We start from the raw sequence: 27435 nt of genomic DNA, 5'->3' as shown, positions 1-27435 counted from the left end.
GGCGGATTCACGCCAAGTCTTTTCCACTTCTAAATGGTTTATTAAAGTCAGTGCTTCGTCAAAATGTAAATCCATCACATCGTCATAGGAAAGCATCACACATCTATGCCCCAGTTGATTGGCTAGCCCTTCTTCACATCCAGCACGCACATACAGTTCGGTAATCTTAGATCTGACAGCATATGCATAAGACAGACACAACAGATTTTTTAATATTCTTCTAAGGCCTTTTCTTCGATTTCTTCGAATAAATAATCATGCAGTCTTTTCTGAATTAACGCAACGTCTATCATGTTTAGATAACAAACATCATACCAAGAAAAAGACATTTTTTAGACCATCTCAGGTGCTCTGTTGCGATATCGTCGAAATAGTTCCAATGTTTTAACGAAACACCACACATAAAACAAGTGACGCAGTCTTCAATGCCGTTACTTGCCAGTTGATAGGGTGATTGATGACGGTTTTTTGGCCAGTTAGTAAATGTATCTATTCTGTTAGAACACCTGATCAACGATGGATGATGGGGTTGTATCACGTTTACAGTATGACGGACGCTGTCGGTTTCTCATGCAATTTTTCATAAATGAATAAACGCACTGTAGGCTCTTCGATTGAAACAGCATATTTTTTTTTAAAGTCACCTGTGATTTGTAAACTCTTTTTTTTCCTCACGTAAACAAACTTTCACCTCACTTTTGACTTTCTTAACGATGACTTGCTGCGTTAATCCTATACGACAGGTAATACTGCTAGCAGAGACATCGCAAACGTCGATATTTCCACCAATGACGAGGTCGATCTGTTTCTGTGCCATGTGGTACTAACTGAAACTTTAGGTACTCATGTGCCTTTTATAGAACATGTAATGTGATCACACGATGCTTTACGAAGCATGTGCTCACCGATACCAAACGAAATATGAGCCTCACGATACCACACGAACTATTCAAGGTTATATACAAAAAAACCACACGATGCCACACGAAATATGAGCCCAACGATACCACACGAAATATTCAAGGTTATATACAAAAAACCACACGATGCCACACGAAATATGAGCCTCACGATACCACACGAACTATTCAAGGTTATATACAAAAAAACCACGATGCCACACGAAAAACGTGTGGTTTTATAGCAGCATTTTACATCTATTGATATCATGTAATATGAAATGCAATAACTTGCTGTTCCGAAAAAGAAGTGATAATACGGGTACGTTGTTTTAAGAATAACGTTAAGTGGGTGAACACTATATTATTTTAATATATATATATATATCATAAAATATATTTCAAGACAGAAACATGAACATTTACATATTACAACATATAACAGAGATAAAAAGTCACTATAAAATTACAACAAAAAAACATAAACCAACAGTAAATACTGATATAAAATATGCTTTTATAATCGCAGACCCCCTCGATTAGTTTGTAATCGAATGCTTATTACTGTACAAAATTCATCTTGAATACTTTAAGTCAGGTAAGTTAATTTAAAACAATCTGAATAAATATAAGGAGAAAATTTATTTAGTTTTTGTTCTTGTAAACACGGCGTGAAACAAAATCTGCGAGGGGCGGGGTGAAATGCACGTCATGGTGGCGGCTTGGGTTACTCTTACTCGTCCAGGTAGTAAACGAAGGTCAAAGATGGAAAATGTTGAATAATGCGACAGTAACTGGATAAAAAATGCTGGTACATTTATGATGGTTAGATAACACACCTTGAGACCCACACTAGAAATTTGTGCCGAAAACGTCGTCTACCAAATAAACTCGTCAAAACAATTTCGTCTTACAAAATGACCACAGACATCAAACTCGTCTTTAAATGTATATATAAATAGAAATAAAAACATAATGGAAATTAAGAAGTTGTACAATTTCATATACTAATAACAAAGTATTGCAGAGTGGTTAATGTAACCGGTTTAACAGGAAATTTGAAACGAGAGTGACAAGAGTAGTCTCTGTAGGGGCCATAAAATGAGTCGCCTCAAGGGGTCAAATATAGGGCACAGACAGTGAGCCAACGATCCTTCCAATAGTTAGAAGTTGGCAAATATTTGTGACATACTTGTTAGCACCAGATTGTGTTGTACATATCAATGCATCAGAACTAGACCTAAACTGTTTTGTACAGATGTGTCAGATCATTTTTTTTAGTAAGCTGGTCTGTAGCTGGTATCATCAAATATTTATATGATAGTACTTTTAAAATCTGTTACATAATTTATTTCTAAATATCTGTATTAAGATGTTAAATATATTCTTTCAGATGATGTTTTCTTGTGCATTTTTTGTTCGAGTATAATCAAACTACTTCCCTGGTACAAACCATTCTTTGCATTACATCAGACCGGTAGAATAGTTCATATAATACTAAAGTTTGCTGAACTATGGTGTACCCTCAACGTTTAAAATACACAACGTGGACATTACATCGTCCGAAACCACAGTTATCAAAATCAAAAAAGCAATAGTTAATTTCGAAAAGTAAAGGTAGCGCTCTCCAAATTTCTCGGGCATATAAACGATTCTTCATAAAAGATGCAATATTTCATTAAATTTAGTACCACTAAGGTAAAAGTAAGCAATTTGGTATTGACAATGTCCAAACGTATCGAACTATATAACAACAGTTATTGAATACATATATTTAGTTCATTCGTTGTCTCTAATATTATTAAAGCGCTTAAGAATAATTTTACAAATGATGTAGGGCCCTATATAAATGTTGTATATTATTTATATATTATTATTATCACAATTGAAAACTTTTGAATGATTCTAAAACAAATCACACTCTTTTGGCTGCTACCTTCTGATGGAAGCGATCATAGAAGCAACCCTATTTCGAGTCAGAGTCCTCCAATGATCTCATAGTAATCTCACTCTAGTCCTTTTGATCCTGAAGTCGATGAGGAAGGTCCTCTTTACTAAGTCCTGTTTACCGTTTACTTTTCAGATGAGATGTTACTGATACGAGTTCAGACTACGCACCATTGATAAAACAAACCAAACATAAAACGAAGATCGCATATAGTTTATATACATTACAGAAAGTCGTATGCCGCGGTGACTTTTTCCCCGGTATCTTTGATGATGGCTTCTACCTCGAGCTCTGTGTTACTAAAAGTCATCTGTACACCTACAGATCTTTTCCGTCCCTTAGTCGTGTCCGGCATGGCGATTTGCATATGACCAATCTTAGTACATCCTTTATCTGTCACGTATTTGGGGTTTTTTTCTGTGGACACATACACTTTGAGTGTTACGCCCGTTTGGTCTGCTTCCGTAGGATGGTAATTTATAACTGACTGTGGTTGTCCGATATCCACACAATCTCCAACACGAACATGGATAGAAAATAAGTTCCGACATTTCACTGCGCCGTAAGAAGTGGTGAACCGGTAAGAGGGATCATGTTTTTCGGCATCAAAGAGTTGTGAAGTAATTACTCCATAAGTATACTTACAAACACGTGACTTGATAGCCCTCGGTTCATGCCCAAATATGACCGCTCCTTTCAGAACTGCCAGTCCTGCATCTTGCGGCACAATCACTCGGAGGTTTGGGAAACCTTTTTTGATTGCATCCTGTAGAACAAGGGACTCCGAAAATCCCCCAACCATCAAGATACTTTTCACTCCTCTGGCAAACGGTTCCTCCAACAACTTCTTCAAATGGGCCACGATATGCTTAACTGGGTCCTTAAACAATTCTTTAGCCCGATCTCCGCTGACTCTTAACTTATCACCAACGACCGACAAGTTCCCCTTAAAATGCTGCTTCGACTTCACAATCGTGGCAATATCGTTCCTATTTTCATCTTTGCATGCGTCGTTCATTGCGGATGGAACTTTGAAGGTGACTTTTTCATCGCAGGGAGCATTTGGTTTGATGGTGCGTTTTTTCACTTCAAAATCTCGAAAGAATTCGACCATATCTGCCTTGTTCTTTTCGATGAAAGAATGAAATGCACCGTTACCAATGATTCCGGATAAGAGAACTTGGAACGCGTGATCAACCTTCGTACCTCCCCAGTCTCCTCCATTGGCCTTGAAGATTTCCTTCAGTGATCCATCCCGCTGAACCTCGTGTGCGGTAATGTCTATCGTTCCACCTAGAAATGCAGTACAAAAATACAATTGTGAGCCCCTTAATCTATCATCATATATTTACCTGTAAAAATATATATCCGTTCATTTCCTTTAACGGGTGAGATTTTGACCTTGATTAACAACAGTTTCATGTTTTAAATTTTAAATTCCATATTTAACTCATTTTGGAAAATTTTCTACAAAATGAAAATATTCCATTCCTCGATAGGATCGAACAGGTATTTTGGCACCTGTCCGACCATTGGGTTTTCTCCAGGTACTCCGATTTCTTCCCACATTAAGACCCTGCGTAATTACATTCGAGCAAACAAGAGTGGTTAATATAAGTTGAAAAATTGTTTCATATTTGCTTTAAAAATAAAATATACAAAGGATTTGGACAACCATGTCTGTTAATTAAGGTTGTCATCTCTTTTCGTACCTCCGGCGTCAAGGACAAGGTACTTTGACCCTGCAGTGAAGGTTTTCAGGCCGCCCTCTCCTTTTCTTTCAAAAGGAAGGTATTTACAGTACAGCGATGCGGCCTCCGGTTCTAGGGCAATCAGCAGGTGATTCCCTTGGATACCAGCCTATAAACAAAACATACAAAAAAGTCAAACAAACATAGTGTTTTCTCAGTAAACAATTGACGGAAAAATTATACAGAACGTAGAAGAAATATAACGCTTAAATCTTAATTTAAAGTCATATGCAATAGAGTGAGATTAAAATGTAATTTACTGTGTTTGTCGAGCACATATTTTGCGGATAAATATCGACATCTTGCTCATGTCGTTATCAAAAGATGGTAATTCAATAATATTTAATCAATATTATGACGAACTAAATATCTTTTTTCTCTGTACTTAACGTAAGATTTGTTTACCTTTGACAATTGATGTTAGACGTAATAGCATGTTAGAACAGAATTAATATAAAAAAACTGAATGAATGAAATAAGTAAATAAATTAATAAAATAAATTATAATTTATGAAACAAGAGGACCAATGGGCCTGCATCGCTCACCTGGTATTACTCTCACACTTGTAATCTTAAAAGTGGACTAAAATACAGCTACGGGCAAAATATCAGTGTTTCATCATAAGAACCTATTAGAAGATTTAAACATTTGACACCTGTGACCTTGAATGTCGAACAAGGACATTATAATATTAGGTTGAACAGAGTTTATAGTCTTCCAACCCAGCATTCTTGACAAATATCATTACCCTGGACCTTTTGGTTATACAGAACAAATCATTTAAAGATTTAAACATATATTGATCACTGTGACCTTGAATATGGGCGAAGGCTATTCACTCGGTAGTCCTTTATCCCAGCATGGTAATGGCCAAATATCATCACCCTTGGCCTTTTGCTTATTAAGAAGAAGTCGCTCAATGGTTTTAAACATATTTGACCCCTGTGACCTTAAAATATAGATGTCAACGTCATTCATTTGAACTTGGTAGTCCTTCATCCCAGTATGTTACTGGCATTATCCTAGGCCTCTTGGTTATTCAGAAGAAGTTGTTTAAAGGTTTAAAACATATTTGACCCTGTGAGCTTGAAAAAAGATGAAGGTAATTCATTTGAACAAACTTTATAGCCCTTCATCCCAGCATGCTACTGGCTAAATATCATCACCCTCGGCCTTTGGTTATTCAGGAGAAGTTGTTTAAATGTTTAAAACATATTTGCCCCCTGTGACCTTGTATATAAGTCAAGGTCATTTATCTGAACAAACTTGGTAGCGCTTTAACCCCAGCATATTACTACCGAAATAGCATCACTCTAGGCCTCTCGGTTATTCAGAAAAAGTTGTTTAAAAGTTTTAAACATATTTGACCCCTGTGACCTTGAAAGTGGGTCAAGGTCATTTATTTGAAAAATCCTGCAACCCTTCATTCCAGCATGTTACTGGCCAAATATTATCACCCTAGGCCTCTTGGTTTTTCAGAAGAAATTGTTTAAATGTTTTTAACATATTTGACCCCTGTGACCTTGAATATAAGGCAAGGTCATTTATTTGAACAAACTTGAAAGCCCTTTATTCAAGCATGTTATTGGCCAAATATCATCATCCTAGGCCTCTTGGTTATTCAGAAGAAGTTGTTTAAAGATTTTAACATATTTGACCCCTGTGACCTTGAAAATTGATGAAGGTCATTTATTTGAACAAACTTGGTAGCCCTTCATCCCAGCATGTTTCTGGCCAAATATCATCGCCCTAGGCCTTATGGTTACTGAGAAGAAGTTGTTTAAAATAAAAAGTGGACGCCGGACGGACGACGGACGGACGACGGACGCCGCACCATGCCATAAGCTCACTTAGCTCCTCGGGCCAGGTGAGCTAATAAAACCACAGTAAGATATTGATACATATGGATGAGATGTGGGATTTTAAAAGTATTATCGACATTTAATATATTTCAATACATTAAAGAGATAAAAAAAACACTCATCAATATGATATTATGACATATTCTCGTTAAATTTCATATCCTTCCAAATACTGGTTATCAGCGACACACGGTTTCCTTGTCTAGCATGATAATATTGGACTACTTTTATTTCAAAGAAAATTCAGTGATTCCATAGTCATATTGCTATCATTCCATCAATCAAATGATCCGTATAAAACATGTACATCAATAGTTGCTGGATTGAACTAAAACTTGTTATCGTCCTTAATTTATTTACTGTACTGTATTGTTTTTCTGATTATGAACATGGGCAATCGGCGAGTGAGCTGTAAATTGTAAACGTGGTAAATTTTGTAACATTGAACCGTCTTTGACATGATGTACATGTTGAACTTAATAGTCACTCATATATTTCATTCAACTATTACAATTTTTGCTGGCATACCCAGTTGTAGCATTTTTAATCGATTATGACAAATACTTATTATTTTATTTATGATTAAAATTAACAATTTGCGTTTAACTCGGGTTTTTTTTATTGCTGATTTTGTGTATGAAATGTTTATAAATCTTACAGCCTCAGCAGCCTCTCGCATGAACTGTTTGGAGGCGTCGGACCAGATTGCAGGAACAGTAAGGACCCAGAGGATGTCTGTCGCCTTGATGTCTGTCATCTGGTTTTTACACGATGTCAACATTTGATCCTTGAGATACTTGATGACTGCTGTAAACACTTTGATAGCCACCATTGTGTGACCTTGATCATCTTCTATCTTGAACGAGCGGTTTAAACACTAAATAGAAAAAATCAATGTTGATATATATATATATATATCATCGTCAATATCATTATCTTTTTTACACTCGCACATTAATTCTTAAAAACATGTCATAATGATCATCATCGTCGTATATCATTATCATTATTATCATCATCCTCGTCGTCGTCGTCGTCATCAATAACAACAACATCAGTTTATGGTCAAAGTTTAAGTATGTGCTCACCTTTCCAATCTCCTCTCCCCAGCCCTTCACAAATCACACACTTTACACGAAACGCGTAAAAGGAAACAAAAACAAGTTATATTAATATTCTGCCGATGAGATATCGAACTTTATCATATGTTTACTAATAATAACACCCTTTTTGTATGTGTAATAAGTCTAAAATTTCCTTAAGTTGATGTCAGCCCGGGTGATATCACACCCCCTTGAAAGTGATATCACACCCCCTAGAAAAGTGATATCACAACCCCCTCCCAAATTTCCAGATTTTGCCGCTTCCGCTTAAGGTGGGTCCATCCTTCTCAAATTTAGCGCCACTGCGCAGGAAGCTGCGCATGTTGGCTATATTTCAGAAAGATTTAAGGTATTCTAACGACACCACGCTTCGATTAAGAAAGTGCCATTAACAATTATTAACAATAACTAAGAACGTCAAAAAAAAATTAAAAGTATCCAGTCCAAACATTTTTTAAATTTAAATAACCGTATTTATTGTGATATTGAACTCCCGTAAATAAGAACGAAAGTCGTTTACCCCGGAAGTTTACCATCGCAGCTGATGACTTACAGCTGCTGAGGATGAAGCCTGAAAGTGAAAGAATGTTATTGCTCACTTATCTACATGTTAAATAAAACAAACGATACGCAGAGTCCACATCATCACTTGAACGGAATAGGTCATTACGTACGATGGAAGAATTGTGACAATTACCAATCACACTGACGGCGACGCTTCGCTAGGTCTTGACGTTGAAAATTTCATTCGAAGCATTGCAGCTATTCCGTCTTGACTGTTGACATGGATTTTGTTCAGAAATAAGTAACAAATGGCAGTGTAAACAGCTTCAAGTGATACGAAAGAGAGTCTAAAAACTGCAACTGAAAATAAATGTCTCGAGTCAACGTCAATGTCCCCAGGGACCCATACCGAACCGAAGCATTCAAACACGAGCGGACGAGTTTCTACAATGAGGTAAATATATAGTGTCATATTCAAAACAGTGCACAGGCGTTTGTGGAATTGTCAGATTGTTAACTTTATAATCACACTCTCAGCAAACCACTGACTAAACTATTTTTCATGTAGCCATCATATTTGTTATTTTTGGGTGGAGGGCTTTGTTATGATATGTCTGAAAACAAGCACGAGTTGTGATATGCAATAATGTGCCCCATAAGGCAGTGATATGATACCAACCCAATTTACCAATGCTCTGATCAGGTACTAACAAGAGCCATGACCAGCTTTCTTGATGTAGGAAAAGCAGCACTTGGTAAGAAATACATCACAGGTGATTTCCCTTCATTTGTTTTCAAATATTTCCCAAGGCCTAGGCCTGCTCCTTATAGGAAACATGTATATAAACCTATGTAGTTTTCATGTGTTGTAGGTTAATTCAGCTATCAGTGAATTACAAATGAATATGGCTCTTTTCCTTTTTACATGCAATCTCTGTTTTAGGGAGTGAAATTTAGTTAAGAATATATCTTATCAGGTTGCATTTCAACTCAAAACATCAAAGGATCCAATTTCATTGAAATATTTTAAAATAAGTAAACAAATCACTTTGTTTTTTATTGTATTTGTATTGTATTGTGTTCAGTGTATCAAATGAGATTAGATTAAATTCATATCTGAACAAATTCGAGTAAATTTTTAAAAGATGCATAATTTGTGTTCTATCATTGCAGGAAGTAAGGACAGAAACTAAAATGCAAAAAGCCAAACCTGGATAAATCAAATCATAGAAAATACTCATCGCTATATAACTGTATCTGGAGACCATGCAAATGGTAACCCTTTTTATATCAGCAACAAGAACTTTGTTGATAAGGACATAGGCCTAGGTCATCATTATAACATAGGTGGAGAATGAATAGAAACAACATTATTACAATTTCATACATAACCAGGTAATAACAAAGTAACAATATATAGTTTATTTAATGTCAGATCAAATGTGACAAACATGTCTGACTATGAAGTCCTTATGTTGCAATACCTGATATGAATGTGTAATAGTTGCTGCTGTAGTATCTTTCAGTATATTAATCTCTGTACTGAACCAAGCATTCACCAAGATTGATTTCTTGTGATATATTAATCAAAAGATTAATTAAAATTTTTAAGAAAAATGTAATGGTGTAAAAACTTAGAAATGTGAAACTGGTGAAACTGACTTACTTTCTCATAGATTTAGCAAAACATATTACACAAAAATATATCATATTTTTCAATATGGGTTGTGGAATAAGCTGCTTTTAAAAGTCACTTTTGTCTAATTTTAATAAGACTGTATTCTACATGTGTATATTATCAATATTTATCATTCCTGTATGTTTGGTTGAAGACCAGGTATAATTATGCAGTATTAGTATAATTTGATACAGTATTTTCTTAATTATGACTTACGCGATTATCAATAAGATATTGTAAAGCACTACACGTGTATAGTCATAATTTCTCCTGAAGAGCTGTAAAGCAGCGAAACTTTTTCATTCTCATATGTTTTTCCTGTCACAAAGGATTCCAATCAATTTTTATGTTAGACATACTTATAATATACACGTAATTGAAGTATGGATTCTGCATACCATATTTTTTTTGAAATCATTAAATTTATTTTTCCTTTTTACAGGTGAATGTTCTAGGTCATGGACATTTTTGCAGAAAGCCTTATGTAAGAAGACTACACGAAAGAAACAAAACTCTGGACAATTTAATGTGAAAAAAATTCAAATACATAGGTCCTGTAAATGTGTCATTATTTTGATACATAAAATTCATACTATAATGTACTTACTCCAAAGACAAATATTTCTATCTTTATTTCATATTCTGTATTATGTTTCAAAAATGTAAATTGAATAAAATCAATGCAAGTTTAAAAATGAGTTTTGTTCATTTTTTTCTGTGCTGTTATAAAAAGACTAAACACATAGTAAGTTAATTTGGTAAATATTAATTACTTTCCAAGAATTTATTTCTCTGTGAATTTTCTCTCTGGAATTCACGTTCAGATTTATAATCAGAATTTGATATTACACTTGTAGTTTATTCTCAAATTCAAGATATGTTTTCTTGTGTTATGGATGAGAGTCCACAGAACTATTGAATTGTATAAGATTCCAAAATCTGCATATCTCCCCTGAATTCAGCTTGAATATCACATGTACATTTCGCCTTTATTTCAAGGTGTTTATAACAGTTCATCATATGTAACCAGATAATTTTGTGCTCATATGAAAACTTTGTAAGCAGAGGAGCTTTGACCCCCTCTCACCCAACAGCACACAAGTACATGCACAGTACATTGTAAATGTGCATCAACCTCCCCATCACCTCCTCATAGATGTCTCAGAACCCCATACACTGGGGACTAGAAATTTCTTCTTCCTTGTATGGAGTCGGCCTCGGATTGAATGTATTTGACTGTGTGCATCTCAAAAAATCTTAACAGTAAAAAAAAAAATACTGGGGAGGGGATCAAGATATTGATATTCAATTCTCTGTGTGACCAAAACAGTAATAGCAAGGACAAACGCTCGAATGAAAATACAGTATGTCTAAACAGGTGTATTGTTTACATTTATGCATGCAATTGTCATGTATTAAAATCAGCTTTTAAAAACATGATTTTGACGGCAGCAGTCTTTAATGCTCAGTGTATACAAAAAGTGTAAGGCATATGACCAACACAATATGCGACACTAATGTTTTTAGTTCCGGAAACTTGTATCACGGCAACCACATATTCCGCTCGTAGTCTGTTACACTGTTTCACAGGGGCATGGATCGCTTTACTTGTAATATTAAAAAATAGGGGTCTCCTCTACTAAAAAATACAAAGGGATATCACGGCAGACTGAAATCCGTTACCCTCTTTTCTCTTTCAGCTCGTGTCATTCACAAATCTTTGTTCATATTGGATATACCTCGGTTGAATATTGAAGACAAGTGATTTATTTACAAAATGAAACCATAACTACGACTGTCTGACACATAGTTATCCATTGACACCGCTTAAAAGTCGCAATTACACCATTAAATTGCGACCGAACCAAATTCTATACTCACGAGAAATGACCAAGTTTCACGGATAAACTCGAGAAATGTATCCAAGGAATGGTTTAAATCCTTATGTAATATCCTCAATGCAATACATGTGCTGCCCGCTTCTCTGAAATACTACGTCGATCAGTAGCAGTCGACAACTAGTCAACATTTTTTTTAAATTATTTTACGCTCCGCACATAATGATGTCCCGCCCTATCAGTGGCGGAAAACAAATAAGGTAACTTTTTTGGAGTAGCTTCCCTTTCATATACATACAGGTAGCCAATGACAGGGCGGGACATCAGTAGCAATCGACAACTAGGCGCCATTTTTTTCGAATTATTTTACGCTCCGCACAGAATGATGGATAATAATATGACATGATTTTGCCTTTTACCCATGAAAATAGGAATAGTCAAAATGGGGTGGGGGAACGGAGTTCTAACTTCAGGTGAGCAAAATTGCAAACTTTTCATCGAGACCCCCCCCCCCCCCCCCCCCNCCTTTCGCATTTGATAGTACATCACATAATCTTTCAAAAATATCCAACTTGGTGGTAACTTAAGTTTTGTAAATATTGTAGAAAACATTTTTACTTAATTTTGATAATTTGGGGGATTGTTTTAGAAAAGTGGTTAACTTTCAGCTAAAATATCTCAAAAGGTCAGTCAAGAACCCCCTTTTTTCTTTTCATATATGGAATCTACGAAAAAAATGCAAGAAAATAAGCCTAATTAGGAAAAAAATGACAAGGGTTTTTCCAAAAGGATGGACCCCCCTGTCTACTTTAAATGTAAACAAACGAATTGTTGGCATGGAATAACTGCGGGTCATGGAAAATTATTTAAAGATTGATTTACAAAGCCCCACCCAAATTTCAATAACCATATCATTTTGTAGGAATTTGGGAATTTCACAATGTTGAGATTTTACGTATAATTGTTACTGTTTTGTTTATATACATCATTGTTTTTGTTACCATTTTTATGAATATAAATAAAATAAAAAAATATTTTAATGGAAAAAGACATATGATAAAAAGTTTATGATATGACAATTTTAATATCACACCCCCAATCAGCCCGAGAGTCCTAATAACAGCCCTCGGGCCTTCGGCCCTCTGGCTGGTATCAGGACTCTTGGGCTGATATGGGGTGTGATATTAAAATGGTCATATGATAATATCTAAATATAAAACTTTGATAGAACTTAAATCTTTTGCACTGTGAGAGATATCTAAGATGATATTTTTTTACAGTGTGAAAATATCACTTTTGATATTGACAGATAAGAACTGACCTTTCTATTCATTTCATTCAAAGAACATTCGTAAAATATTTTGTTCAGAAACATATGAAGCGACGGTAAAATAAGTAGGTTTCACATGCTGAACGTATAAATGTACCTTCACAATTGATACCATTTACGAAAGCAAATCTAACCGAATTATAGCAGAAAACTATAGCATTGTGTTGAGTAGCCTATTCAAAATGGCACGCGATCTTGTTGTAAAGAGTGTCATCATTAGCATAAAGCGTCAAAGATAAACTGTCATATAACTTACGGTTTTGATGCAGTTACATTTTTGTCATTGTAGATAGTTTTACAATGTAACCGATAGAGAATTCCATTGTTCTCTCGTTGAATGCCAAATATATATCACTCATAAGGTAGAATTTACCTGTATTTTCACTCGTGCCTCACATTCGTGAAAACTATCCGTTTTCTGCCATATTCGTGAAAAAGATATTGCATTCAACGAGAAACCATTACATATAAATATTTAATACATGACTACCCTGTTATAAGTGTAATAACACCCATTACATAAATTGTGTTATGAACACACGTGTAATACCATGGAGGGTTTTTATTGGTCAGTCCATTCACATTTCGTGTGTGTTGATACGTATGACGTAATCAGTAAACATAAACACTTCTTTTTTACTACGAGTCGTAATAAAAAAAATGGCTACTTGATAACGGGTCATAGAAATATACAATCTGTTAATAATTACAGTCAAATTACCTCTGATCAGCACAAGAACATTTGCGCATACTATCCGTCCCTTCAGGAACCATGGCTCTCGCCCCGAACACAATGTCAACAGAATCAGTTGACTCGACAGAGCCTCGCAAAATGAAAACATTTTCAACTCGTTTTAAAAATCTCATATCAGATAGAAACTGATGTGAAATCCTTTATATACATATATTTATTTAAAACTAAAATATAACGACAAAATTCAAAACTGGTATGTCAACTGAATCAACCAATACATTCAGTAATCACGTTACATTGAAGCCTAACAAGTAATGTAAAAGCTGACAAACACTGGATTAGATACAACAATCAAGACAATCATGAATCTGTTGATTGTTAAAGCATCCTCTAAGAAGAGCAAATAAAGGATTTGACTAGGAAAACACTTATTAACTACAGAAAGCATACCCAAGAATGTTAACAAAGTGTCAAAATACAGGTGGATTTGAGTACTGAGAGAGAAAGACAGGATTATTTTACTTTTTTACAAGCCAACAAATACCTTGTTCTCATATAGTTTCATTTTAAATCGTCGAAAGTAGTACCATCCATCTTGTTCTCTGTCTAAGGAAAGATCGGAATATTTGTCTTCAGCCTCAAAACCAAAAGAGTGGAAGTCACCGTTTGGTTTAAAGAGAACACAGGTGGACGTCTTCAGGGATATAAGACCCCCTGACCCCGCTGTCCAGTTGTTAGCTGAAACCTTCAAAGGGTCACGTTCATACTCGTGGAGGAAGGAGAAGGCATACCCCGAGTAAGTGGTTCCGAAGTCAATGGCGGCCACCAAAAGGTGTTTGTCGATGGAAGCCATGCTTCAAATTCTGAAATTTGCAGTGAAAAATACAAAAGTAAGAATATTATCAGGTAACGTCACATTTTTTTTTTATTTTTTTTTATCAATATTAATCTATTTCGGCAAACATTTCAGGTTCAGTTGCGTTTATTCAACACAGAAAAAATGCCCGTCGTAGTTGAATTGAAGAGAAAGAAATAGAAAGAAAGAAAGAAATAGCGAGACCCATACCCGTTACCAAGCAAGGACAACTTAAAATGTCGGCGCTTTCTTAGAAACGATAGCCGGAGGAGAGAGTCACTGGGGAAGATATCAAAACCACTCAAAAATATCTCACAAAAATCAATCTCAATTAAAAGCTTTTTAACTTGCACTGTCAGCTTTAAACAGTGTTGTATGTAATTGTTCGCAAACATGAAAGGGTTATATTTCTTTGTTGAAACAAAATCACGACTACTGCAAATACTTTTGTACTCTACTTTCGGTTTGAATATGCATACCATTCTAAAACGAATATGTTGTTGCCTACATTTTAAAACATGTCTGATTTCGATCAGTGCAGTAATTTGATTTAAATTTATGTAAAGGACATTTATTGAATTCCGACTCGAGACACTATAGATTATTCTTTAACAAACCAGGTAATGGTAGTTTGCAAAAACACCATTCAACTTTTCTATGTTTTTCTAAACAGGTTTTGTTTGTATATCAACACAAGGCAGAATTTGTTGTTATTATACTTTCTTGTTGAAACGCCACAATGTTTGATGAAGCCCGTAATATCTGACAACTTTTTGCATCATTCATCCCTATCAATACCTTGAATTTTCCCAATTGCATCAATTTGATATGTATGATATCACAGAACTATGACAAAGGATATGTTAACGAATATATTTTCATAAGTTCGAGGGGTAATAGATAGGTCATGTTCAACATTGAATTTCATAAACAAATTTAGCGCTATATCTACAATATATACCTGCATATTCATAAATACAAATCTTAAAATACATAGGTAAGGAGTAAACCATATAGCCGGGTCTATCTAAGCTTGTACTAACAATTGGCTGACTGGCTCGACAGCGTCTGACAAGGTCGCCCAGTGTTTACACGGGTGTCCTAGTGTTCTAGTTCTAGGTATGTACTTCTGAGAATAAGATAATTCGTTCCGTAAACATATACACCTGTTAAATACACAACGACAGCAAACTATATCAAACAGATAGGAAGTAACAAATATAATCAGTGTATTTAACCGTGTGTATGTTTATTTGATAATAATTCAACACCTTATTTTAACATAAACCTTTACATTTTCCAATCAAGTTCTTCCTGAGTGATTTCCCCTGAACACACATTCTTCTTTTTTCACAAATATTAATGGATTGAGGGACCAATCTTCGCTAAACTGGCTAGCAGTGGTGTGGTAAACACGATGTGAAATATCAATATATAGTGTAGTAAGATTAGACTAACTAGCTCGATCATAACACCTCCTCTCCTCTTTCCCCCACCCCTCCCTGTCGTCCATCAACTCAATCAATCGACAAAGTAATAAGGTAAAAGGGAACCCACCGTCTTGCTTAAATTGAAAACGTTACCTCTGTACTCATGTGCTCGCTCATTTAGTATTGGTTCCCGTCATAAAACGCGTGGTTTGCCTTGCGTCAGAAACAATGCTATTATAAAATGTTTCATGTTTCTTTCAAATTAAATAAGTAACATTTTCGACAATAGTACTCTACAGATTGGTATGTAACATCTAACTTTACTGACGATTATTAAAGGTGCACTGTTTGGGTTATATACACCGACTTCGTAAGTCCACAATTATCTATGATTTCCTTATCATACTTACAGTTTATGATTATTTTTTGTTGGTGAAATTTTGTCGCATGGAATTTAGACGGAACCCTGGGTATTTGAGAATCTGTGATAGATCTAGGCACTTTGAGCTAGCTCCAAACATCTTAACACCAGCATTATTTCACCGCTTGTAAGTTAAAATGCTGTGATGCTTATATGAAATAGGTGCTACCTAGAAGCGTTCGCTTATTTAAATGATACTGTATACATTTTAATTATTTGAATAAAATAGGGTAACCACCAGATAATAGTTGAAGAGTAAGCATAAATATTTCAGACGATATCGCATCGCACACAGAGGTCCAATTTGCATTGAAAGCCGCTGATACATTATATAATTCAATGGAATAGACATGTACCCCTATGCAATGCAGTATGGGCCATAGTTTAATTCGTATCATAATGTCTAAAGGTGTTACGGTATATTACTGACTTGCGTTATCATGGCCTGTGACATTTACAGGTATACATAGGCTGGAGCAGGGCAGGTATATCCGTGTGTAATATCACAGACTTAGATACATTAGAGTAATTTAAGTCCGTGGTAATATCGTATTTCAGCAGTTAGGAAGCTGGAATGTATTGGAATTCCATTCCTAATTGCTCACAACAACATTTGTATATGTAGTAAATAACTGATGAGCGTTGACTGAAGCTACGCGCTCAAGTTTCTTGAAAATATTGTTTATAACATGTATTATCCCTTTAAACAAGTGTAGCCTATATGGCTGTCATTGCCAGTCTTAATTTATAAACATTTAGTACCACAATTTAATATCTAGGCATTAAAACATTCATATCTTACCTTGACTTGCAGTACATTTGTACCGAGTTCATTCACTACCGTACACATTTCTAGTGCCAAGACACATGTGTGGGATCGAGGTTTGTGATAAAGGCTGAACCTTTGTGCTAAGAAGTTTTAATACACCATACATGTATGTTCAAAGATAAAGAGACAGTTTAAAAATGTATTTCTGTACGGACAGAGCACTTGGGGTAGGTACATATAACTAGGCCTACAAAAAGTACCTATCTTATGTGTGCAACATTATAACCTCACGCCGAACTCCCGTATCTCGTACATCCAAATAATGGTAATGATACGGTTTATTAAAACCTCAGCTCTAGAATTATATGTCCATACCCTCTATACAAACCTTACAATATAAATAACATTCTTAATAAATCTACATGAAAAGTATTTACTGCATGTACAATTACCGACCGAGACAATACGTATAGGTTTACATAGTGAAAGTATTTAATGGTCTAATTCTCAAAATTCACGGGATCAATTAAATTATGCAATGTAGGATGCACAGCTTCACATGTACTTGCTTCAGATGACAAATGCACAAGATGCAATCAACTGTAGTTTATTCGGAAATCGATCACAAAATGTGGATACAATTTTCACGCTACCTCTGTCAATGGCTATCTGGCTATACGAACGTTATCTCTCGCTTTAAATCCGGAGAAAAAACTATAGCATACCAGATACGTGGCCTCTTGTTGAAAGCTTGTTTGTAACATAATGTGTTCAATTTGTGATGAATCACACAGATAGTGTTACTTTTGTACTCTACTTTCGGTTTGCATATACATACCGTACAAAAATGAATTAGTATGTAACGTCCATGCTTAAACACGTCTAATGTCGGTTAATGCTGTTATTTGATTTAAGGTCATATGAGTGTATTGCTAAACGGAAATAGGAAGTACATCCCTAGTTGAAAATCCAATGTAGGGAGACAGTATCACAATTTCCGCATATTCTAATGATTAATATTAAACTGATGAATATTGTATGCTTATTATTGACAGAACATTGTGTTCTTTCAATATTAAAGTATGCCAAAGCAATCCAGGCATTAATTCAGTTGTTTTTTAATCAATGAGTCACATGTGTCCATTTTTCTGTACTTCAGGAAACCGGCTACCTATTTCACTACTGTGAAGTTTTTCAAGAACGATACATCTTGCATGCAATTACTATGTGTATATGGTTTTATTATAAAATGTCAATTTTTATTGATATACATTAATGCAATACTAATCTATGTTAGTATCATTTTTATTGAAATTATTTTGCAAAATAAATGTGTGATTCTTTTTTTTTTTTTTAAATTCGATCCTTTTTACATAAATTTCCATTTAAAATCCTTAAAATTTTGACAACCTATATTTTTTTTGTGGCAGAAAATGTTCTTTACGTCAAAGCAATATAACTGCAAAATTTGAATAAATTCTTCTGAGAAATGGCGACACAATCCTATTACCTTAAGTATGGGTCTTTTGTTCAAATCTTAAGAGAACCAATATATTAGTGATATCTTTAATTATATATTACAGTTTCTATCAGACTTAGTTGTGGTGAGTTAATTTCTTCTTGTAACCACTTTTATATCAAATGCAAATCGGATTTGTTTACTGTTACCTTTTGATTAATAACGCCATGATTTTTTTTTATAATTTTTTTTTGTGGTTGTTTTTTTTTACTCATAAAAAAAAATAAAAAAATCATTAACATTATTAATTACATGAAATGCTATTTAAGTATTCATGTTTTTCCCCAAACAATTTGTATACGACTGACAGATACACAGAGATACACATACCGGTAAGCCTATACAGATGTTGACAAACTGAAATGTGCACGTGCACACTTATTTACTTATTCAGCAAAGAGCTGATTCACACAATCAGAGAACTTTAATCAGATAAAATCAAAATAATATAAAAAATAATTTCATGAGAATTGTTCATGATATATTTTACAAATTAGATATTAGTGGTTTGCACAAAGCAAATCGTGCGTTTTTTCTTTGTTTTTATGAAACACTTTTGGTTTGTATATATATACTAGGCTGATCTGAATTTGTTCTGGATATACTTCCTGGTTGAAACACCACGGATATTGGTGAAGCCAGTAATATTATATATCTCCTTACATCAGATCTTTCCGCTGGATTATACGGACTTAGAAATATATCCTCTGTTACATTGTACCAAGTTTTAAATTGTTCGTGATAAATATTTTTAGCACTTACTTATTTCACATGGGTATCTACATGCATTTTTTTTTAATAATTTTATTCATTTGATTGAAAAATGTAAAATTAAGGGACCATCCCCCCAGGCCAAAAAAAACAAAAAACAAAAAAACAAACAAACAAAATTAATATATTACAAATTTAGATTCAGTTTGGAAGGGTGAGTTGTCAAAAGAACATATGAAATGTATGTTATCAGCATGCAAAAGGAAATTAATTAACTGTGCTAATTTGGAAGACTCCACTTCGCTTCCTTATTCAGATCAATTCAGATTTACTATAAAACCAGTATTATGAAATTGTTGGGTATATTGTTTCATATTTTAAAGCCTACAGTGTATGTAAAAAAGCTTTCATTTGAGACATTTAAAAAAAAATAAAAAAATCGGTGTGTTTTTTTTACAGGAAATAAGCTTTTTATACCCAGCGAGCCCGATACTCGTTACCAAGCAAGGACAAATTAAAATGTCGGCGTTTCCTGCCTCCTTAGAAACGATAGTCGGTAGAGAGAGTTACTGGATAATATCTCAANCCCCCATTCCACCCCCACCCCACCAAAAACAACACACCAAACAATTCAATTGAAAGCATTTTAACTGGCACTGTCAGCTTTAAGCGGTATTGTATATAAAGGGTAATATTTCTTTGTTTTTAATGAAAATCACGCGTACGACTATGGTTTATTGAATGATTACAAGAAATAAAAAATCTGTTCACTTTTTGATGAACCACATATATACAGTTACTTTTGTACTCTACTTTTGGTTTGAATATACATAGCATACTAAAACGAATATGAAAAAAATATTTAAAAAAATAGGTAATAGTAGTTTGCAAAATGAAAACCGTTCAAATTTTCTATGTTTCCTAAACACGTTTTTGTTTGTATATCTACACAACGCAGATCTGAATTTGTTGTTGTTATACTTCCTTGTTATAACTATACAGAGTTTGATTAAGCCAGTTACATCTGACAACGTTTTGCATTTTTACCCCTATCAATACCTTTAATTTCCCCCATTATATATATGCACCAGCAGTATTTCATTTTTTGTAACTTATACTGCTGTTACGCTATCACAACATATGTAGGTTTCATAGAGGTCACACGTAAACAGAGACACATTTTTTTCTGATATAAGTATGTGGTGTCTGTTGTGTACCTAGGTACGCTCACCATACCCCTACATCATTGGGTTCATGATAACACAAACAAACAACAAGATGTCGAGGGCCACGAGTCTATCTGGTACTATATATGCTCTTTCTATTTGTAATTGTGTTGTGAGTGTGTGTAATGTTATGTTGTATTTTGCATTCTATATATTGCACATTGATTTAAAACTCTGGTTGTTATTCTCTAGCCTTGATATAACTATCACTAACAGGACCGTTAGTATTTTATTTACTGACACGGCCAAGCAAAGCCTAAATAAAATGATCTTAGACTTACACAGTAAGATACACAACCTTTCTGTATTGTTTATTTAATCTGAAAGTATAAAGGTGAATAATTACAACAACTTTTGTGTCAATATCTTTTTACTATTTTTTGTTGATTAGGATTCATTGAGATTTAGGTTATTCTGTTCTTAATAAGGAAAGGAACAAAGCTCAAACAGAAATAATTTATAATTAAGCAAGCTATGTAGTAGTGTCAGCCTAGCTGGTCAGATATGTTATACGTCATTAAGGCTACACTTAAGACATGGGGTGAAATATGAAATGGTATTGTCAAGAATGCTATTGACATATGATATTCTGCACGGAAAGAAGACTTAGGGAAAGGAGGGTTTGGTTTTATTTTGTTTAATGTCATATCAACAGCTAGGGTCATTTAAGGACTTTACTCTATGTATGTTGTGTATGTGTGCGTGTGTGTATGAGTGCCGGAGACAGGATATGTTGGTGTATTTGCCTCCTTGTGAAAGCGCGGATTTGATGCCGACTGTATAGTGCTATCTCACTGTAAAAGGCACCCAACACAGCATTCCGCCCGGTCAAATTATACCGACAACGGGTAAACCAGTTGTTGTCATTTCCCCAAATGCTGAACGTTTAGCAGGGAATAACAACTACCATTTTTAAGGACTTTTGTATGTCCCGGCCCGGCGACAGAACCCATTGCCTTTCTCAACTTGGCGAACGTTCAACATGAAAGCCAATAGTGATGCATTATCAAGCAAGAAGCCAATACATAGATGGTAGTTAGAAGTAGAGGGAAATATTAAGACCCCGACTATTTCAATTGGTGCATCTTTAATTTGATCACTTTTGGTGTCCCCAAGACGAGGGCACAAAAGCAAATCCCCAATTCTGCAGGGTGTGCCCACATTGGAACACGGCTGTAGTACTGGTTAGCTTGGCTTACCTGATGGTACATTAGCGTGGGTGGGCCTTTATGTGTGTAACGTTATATCCTTTCGCGGAACTCCCGTTTCCGTACTGTTAAATATTTGTAAAATTACTGTTTATTAAAACTTTAGATCTAGAATTGTATGTTCATACCTTCTATTAAAACCTTACAATCTAAATAGTTCTAAATTAATCTGCATGAAAAATATTCACAGCACGTACTATTCCATCACGGGGACTAATTCGCAGAACAGGGGTGATAAAAGGGCTGCACACATGAGCCGATGGGCCTGCTATGTACGACATAACATTAATCTCCGAGACAATACATAGGCACATTTGTAAACATAGAAAAACTATTTCACAGACTAGTCCTCAAAATTCACAGGATCAATTATAATATGCAATGTAGGATGCACAGCTTCACATGTACTTGCTTCAGATGACAAATGCACAAGATGCAATCAACTGTAGTTAATTCTCAAAATCGATCACAATTTTTTTATACAATTTTCACGCTACCCATGTCGATAGCTATATGGCTATACGAACGTTATCTCTCCCTTTAAATCCGGAGAAAAATGCTAACCTACCAGAAACGTGGCTTCTTGATGAAAGCTTGTGTGTAATATAATGTTTTTAAATTGTGATGAATCACGCAGATAGTGTTACTTTCCTACTCTACTTTCGGTTTGCATTTACATATCATACTAAAATGAATTTGTATGTAACGTACATGTTTAAACACGTCTAATGTCCATTAATGCTGTAATTTGATTTAAGTATGGGTCTTTTGTTCAAATCTAAAGAGAAGCAATATATTAGTGATATCTTTAATTATACTACGCTGATCTGAATTTGTTCTGGATATACTTCCTGGTTGAAACACCATAGATATGGGTGAGGCCAGTAACATTTAACATTTCCCTGCATTAATAACCCCTTTTTATCAACAATTTGATTTTTCTTGACAACAATAATATCCATGGTATCACCTTTCTATGGCAGAGGATAATTTATTGTAGATATTAACACTAATTAACTGTTAGAGACAGGTCATGTTCAACATTGCATAAATAACTCGCTATATCTGCATATCTGTAAACATTTTAGTTAAAAACAAATTTAAGCATCATATTAATTAACCAAAACATATTTAAGCTTGATATATTTCTAATTGGGATGGTGTTAAGATGGATATACTTACGAGTGGCCGACTTCCTCAACAGCCTGTACGTCAAGGTTGAGCAGCTTTTACTCGGGTGTCTTGATAAGATGGGGTTTTCCGAGAACAGGTTCAGGGATTTGTTCCGTGAAAAATTCACATATACACTCGTAAACAAGCCTTATTAAGAAAGGCCTATCTGAGTTATTTCCCTTCAACACACATATTCCCGTATGCACAATGTCTTTACGGATAAAGGGGACAAAACAATTACTTGAAAAATCATGTACATTTGTGCCACATACTTCCAATACGTTAGTTCTTTAGTTAAATATCTTTACATCATGGAATACTGCCAGTTAAGATCACCTAACATGATGAATTTACTGACTAGTCAATTAATTAGATTGTGTAATCATTATTTTATTTTCCTCATAAGTAATCAACTCGCTTAAATGCTATATTTGAATAAGTTTGTTTTACTTTTACTATTATTTCATTTTTTTGGGGGAAACCTGTATGTATCTTAAATTTATTAAGGAAAATATTATTTATTTGTTGACATATATAATAATATATATTCATGTTTAGCAAATAGAAATTTACAGTTGTGTTTTAACACATCATAGAAACAGTACATACTCTGGTATACATGAGTTGGGGTTTGTGACAACATGAAAAATAAATGGATGGTTTATGATGTATGTACCTATTTTCTTTTTTATCACTCACTTACAATGTATGTGTGCTGTTCATTTCCCATATGATTTCACTTTAAAATATGTATTGTATTATAAAAAGAGAATCAAACCGTTCGTTAATTACGCATTCGAATAGTGAAGTCACGTTAAAACAATACCTCCGCCCCATTTCTTTTGGTAGATTTGAAATTTGTTTAGAAAAAGACAAGTAATTGGTTCAGTGAATTAGACTAAAGTCTATAAAGAGAACATTGATCTAAGAAGTGTGAAGTGAAATATATAAATTTTACACGAACCTCGACAAATCAAGTCGACCTCTTCCCTCCCCTATTCCCTACACCCCGTGTTTACCAAGACATTTCTTGATTGATGCAATACATCGATCAATATTACATATATATATATTTATGCTTACTCCACATAAAACTTAACGCAAATATAGAATTGAACAAGGCCATCATAAGATGACAATTTATTATAATGACATCATGACACAAACTATGAAAATGATGTTTACTGTCAATTTACATCCTTAGGTGGGGATTTGACAGAATTACGATATATATGTTTCAAGCCCTAATGCTATAGATATGAAATATGGTTTTATCTTTAGTTCAAAAAGCGTAAAACGTACGAGTGGCTGGATTTTAGTTTTAGTATACAATATATTGAAACAGTTATGCTGACGGGTGGATAATGGGTAATTATGGACGAGACATCACGCGAAAACTAACAATTTGCTTATAATGCAGAACCACTTAAAAAACTCTATCAACCAAGTATGCGTTCTCACTCACATTGTATAGTATACTTCCCACACTCTCATGTTTGGAGATCGTTTTATGTTTACATGAAGTACACCTAAATCTCTAATATATAAAGGTCTTTTTTTATTGAAGCAAGATCATTTTAATCACTAGTAATGATTATATACAAAATTTATAAAGCGCCTTATATAATTTGTAAAATTACTCTAAAGCGCTTTACAACATATGGATACAAGTATTAATTATACAAAACTGTACTAGTACAGTAGTAGATGTAAATCTAAATTATACACAATTCTTTAATGTTTACGAAATAGACATCAAGAATACGTAACAATACCATCTATTCCGTTACACTTACCCTGCTCTAATTGACACGAAAACTTATAGCTTAAGAGCTTAGTGAGTATACGTTATAATAGTGTGTTGTCTGTCCGACATCAACGTTTTAAAATCCCCTGGATGTTTCAACAAAGCCATGGTTATATAGGTACATGTATATAGCATTAACCTCGTCCGTCCGCCCCTCCGTCTCTGGCGGGAACAGAATCACCGTGATTACACAATTCATCAGTCATTCGTTGAATTTTATTTCTTCATTATTCTCCAGTTGATGTCCAAGTCTATCAAGACACACAAATGTCCAATCTGACACCTAAGCAATGTTGCTATCCAGTCATTATTTATACTTAAAACATAGTTCCCTCTGGGTGCCTCTTTTGCTGATTCAGGTAACAAATTCTCTGTAGGTGTTCTATGACCCATTTAACTTTTTGGATCAATTGTCTCATTCGTCTCATTCGTGCAAAGCTCGTACATGATTTTGACCAGTTCTGTTCTGTGGAGTGCACATATGTTCATACAGCACATTGTATTATGTCATCAAGGAAATTAGTTTTATATCTTATTCAAAATGCATGAACGTTTGGCGTGAGAAACAGGTTCTCATTGACGGTGTATTGAGTGACATTTTGGAAAAGGAAGAGGAAAGTAATAGGCCAAATTTAACAGTTAAAAGCGACAATCATTCAGACCTATCTGAGAAGGTGCTAGAGAAAATTACACTAGAATTAGACAGGATAGAGATTGAGAAAAATAGAAGATTTGCAGACCCACTTACAATATGTAAAGAAGGAAATTTAACGAATCTTCAAAAAAGTGAAATGTGTGAAACTTTGTTAACAGAAAAACGACATGTGTCAGGAAAGTGGACTATTGTAAATTAGAATCAAACATATTCGATTATTCAATGTCACTATCAAGATTCAAGGTCACTATCAAGATTCAAGGTCACTATAAGATTCAAGGTCAACATCAAGATTCAAGGTCACTATCAAGGTTCAAGGTCACTATCAAGATTAAAGGTAACTATCAAGATTCAAGTTCACTATAAGATTCAATGTCACTATCAAGATTCAAGGTCTCTATCAAGATTCAAGGTCACTATAGGATTCAATGTCACTATCAAGATTCAAGGTCCCTATAAGATTCAATGTCACTATCAATATTCAAGGTCACTATAAGATTCATGGTCACTATCAAGATTCAAGGGTCAAGGTCACTATCAAGATTTAAGGTCACTATAAGATTCAAGGTCAACATCAAGATTCAAGGTCACTATAGGATTCAATGTCACTATCAAGATTCAAGGTAACTAACAAGATTCAAGGTCACTATAAGAATCAAGCTCACTATAAGATTCAAGGTCAACATCAAGATTCAAGGTCACTATAGGATTCAATGTCACTATCAAGATTCAAGGTCTCTATAAGATTCAATGTCACTATCAAGATTCAAGGTAACTAACAAGATTCAAGGTCACTATAAGATGCCAGGTCACTATCAAGATTCAAGGGCACTATCAAGATTCAAGGTTCAAGGTCACTATCAAGCTTCAAGGTCACTATAAGATTCATGGTCACTATCAAGATTCAAGGCCACTATCAAGATTCAAGGTAACTAACAAGATTCAAGGTCACTATAAAGATTCAAGGTCACTATAAGAATCAAGCTCACTATAAGATTCAAGGTCAACATCAAGATTCAAGGTCACTATAGGATTCAATGTCACTATCAAGATTCAAGGTTCAAGGTCACTATCAAGCTTCAAGGTCACTATAAGATTCATGGTCACTATCAAGATTCAAGGTCTCTATAAGATTCAATGTCACTATCAAGATTCAAGGTCCCTATCAAGATTCAAGGTCACTATAAAATTCAAGGTCACTATCAAGATGCAAGGTCACTATAAGATTCAATGCCACTATCAAGATTCAAGGTAACTAACAAGATTCAAGGTCACTATAAGAATCAAAGTCACTATAAGATTCAAGGTCAACATCAAGATTCAAGGTCACTATAATATTCAAGGTCACTATAAGATTCAATGCCACTATCAAGATTCAAGGTAACTATCAAGGTTGAAGGTCACTATAAGATTCAAGGTCAACATCAAGATTCAAGGTCACTATAAAGATTCAAGGTCACTATAAGAATCAAGCTCACTATAAGATTCAAGGTCAACATCAAGATTCAAGGTCACTATAAAGATTCAAGGTAACTATCAAGATGCAAGGTCACTATAAGATTCAATGCCACTATCAAGATTCAAGGTAACTATCAAGATTCAAGGCCACTATCAAGATTCAAGGTAACTAACAAGATTCAAGGTCACTATAACATTCACACTATAAGATTCAAGGTCACTGTCAAGATTCTAGGTCACTATCAAGATTCAAGGTAACTAACAAGATTCAAGGTCACTATAAAGATTCAAGGTCACTATCAAGGTTCAAGGTCACTATCAAGATTAAAGGTCACTATCAAGATTCAAGGGTCAAGGTCACTATCAAGATTCAAGGTCACTATCAAGATTCAAGGTAACTATCAAGATTCAAGGTCACTATAAGATTCAAGGTCACAATAAGATTCAAGGTCACTATCAAGATTCAAGGTCACTATCAAGATTCAAGGTCACTATAAGATTCAAGGTCACTATAAGATTCAAGGTCAAGGTCACTATCAAGATTTAAGGTCACTATCAAGATTCAAGGTCACTATCAAGATTCAAGGTCACTAT

The 27435-nt window shown here is 34.6% G+C and overlaps 1 protein-coding gene across 4 annotated transcripts; it reads right to left on the bottom strand.

Annotated features, from left to right (window-relative positions):
* LOC110463355 (heat shock 70 kDa protein 12B-like) lies at positions 1 to 23038 on the bottom strand. 4 transcript variants are annotated; one of them, XM_021517877.1, is made up of 5 exons: positions 22931 to 23036; positions 14153 to 14471; positions 7120 to 7338; positions 4560 to 4707; positions 1 to 4140 (listed from the first exon to the last, which is right to left on the bottom strand). In XM_021517877.1, the coding sequence occupies exons 2-5, from the start codon at positions 14459 to 14461 to the stop codon at positions 3071 to 3073; spliced, it is 1746 nt and encodes a 581-aa protein (XP_021373552.1). In that variant the 5' UTR covers positions 14462 to 14471; positions 22931 to 23036; the 3' UTR covers positions 1 to 3070. The 4 variants fall into 4 exon arrangements, with proteins under 4 accessions (XP_021373552.1, XP_021373554.1, XP_021373553.1 ...); XM_021517879.1 differs by lacking the exon at positions 22931 to 23036 and adding an exon at positions 17923 to 18009; XM_021517878.1 differs by lacking the exon at positions 22931 to 23036 and adding an exon at positions 15508 to 15533.
* Between the last annotated feature and the right edge of the window lie 4397 nt (positions 23039 to 27435).

Source organism: Mizuhopecten yessoensis, unplaced genomic scaffold (genome assembly GCF_002113885.1).
Source record: "Mizuhopecten yessoensis strain PY_sf001 unplaced genomic scaffold, ASM211388v2 scaffold10891, whole genome shotgun sequence".
Classification (NCBI taxonomy): domain Eukaryota; kingdom Metazoa; phylum Mollusca; class Bivalvia; order Pectinida; family Pectinidae; genus Mizuhopecten; species Mizuhopecten yessoensis.
Note: the sequence above shows the minus strand (reverse complement) of the source record. Positions and strands in the feature narration are given on the sequence as shown.

What these genes read in the sequence shown, in the direction of transcription:
- LOC110463355 (XM_021517877.1), bottom strand. Translation starts at nt 14,461, where the DNA reads ATGGCTTCCATCGACAAACACCTTTTGGTGGCCGCCATTGACTTCGGA. An exon ending in TGAAACTATATGAGAACAAG is followed by an intron (nt 7,339 to 14,152) that starts GTATTTGTTGGC and finishes TTTTCTATTTAG; the next exon opens with TGTTTAAACCGCTCGTTCAA. An exon ending in TGCGAGAGGCTGCTGAGGCT is followed by an intron (nt 4,708 to 7,119) that starts GTAAGATTTATA and finishes TTTTGTTTATAG; the next exon opens with GCTGGTATCCAAGGGAATCA.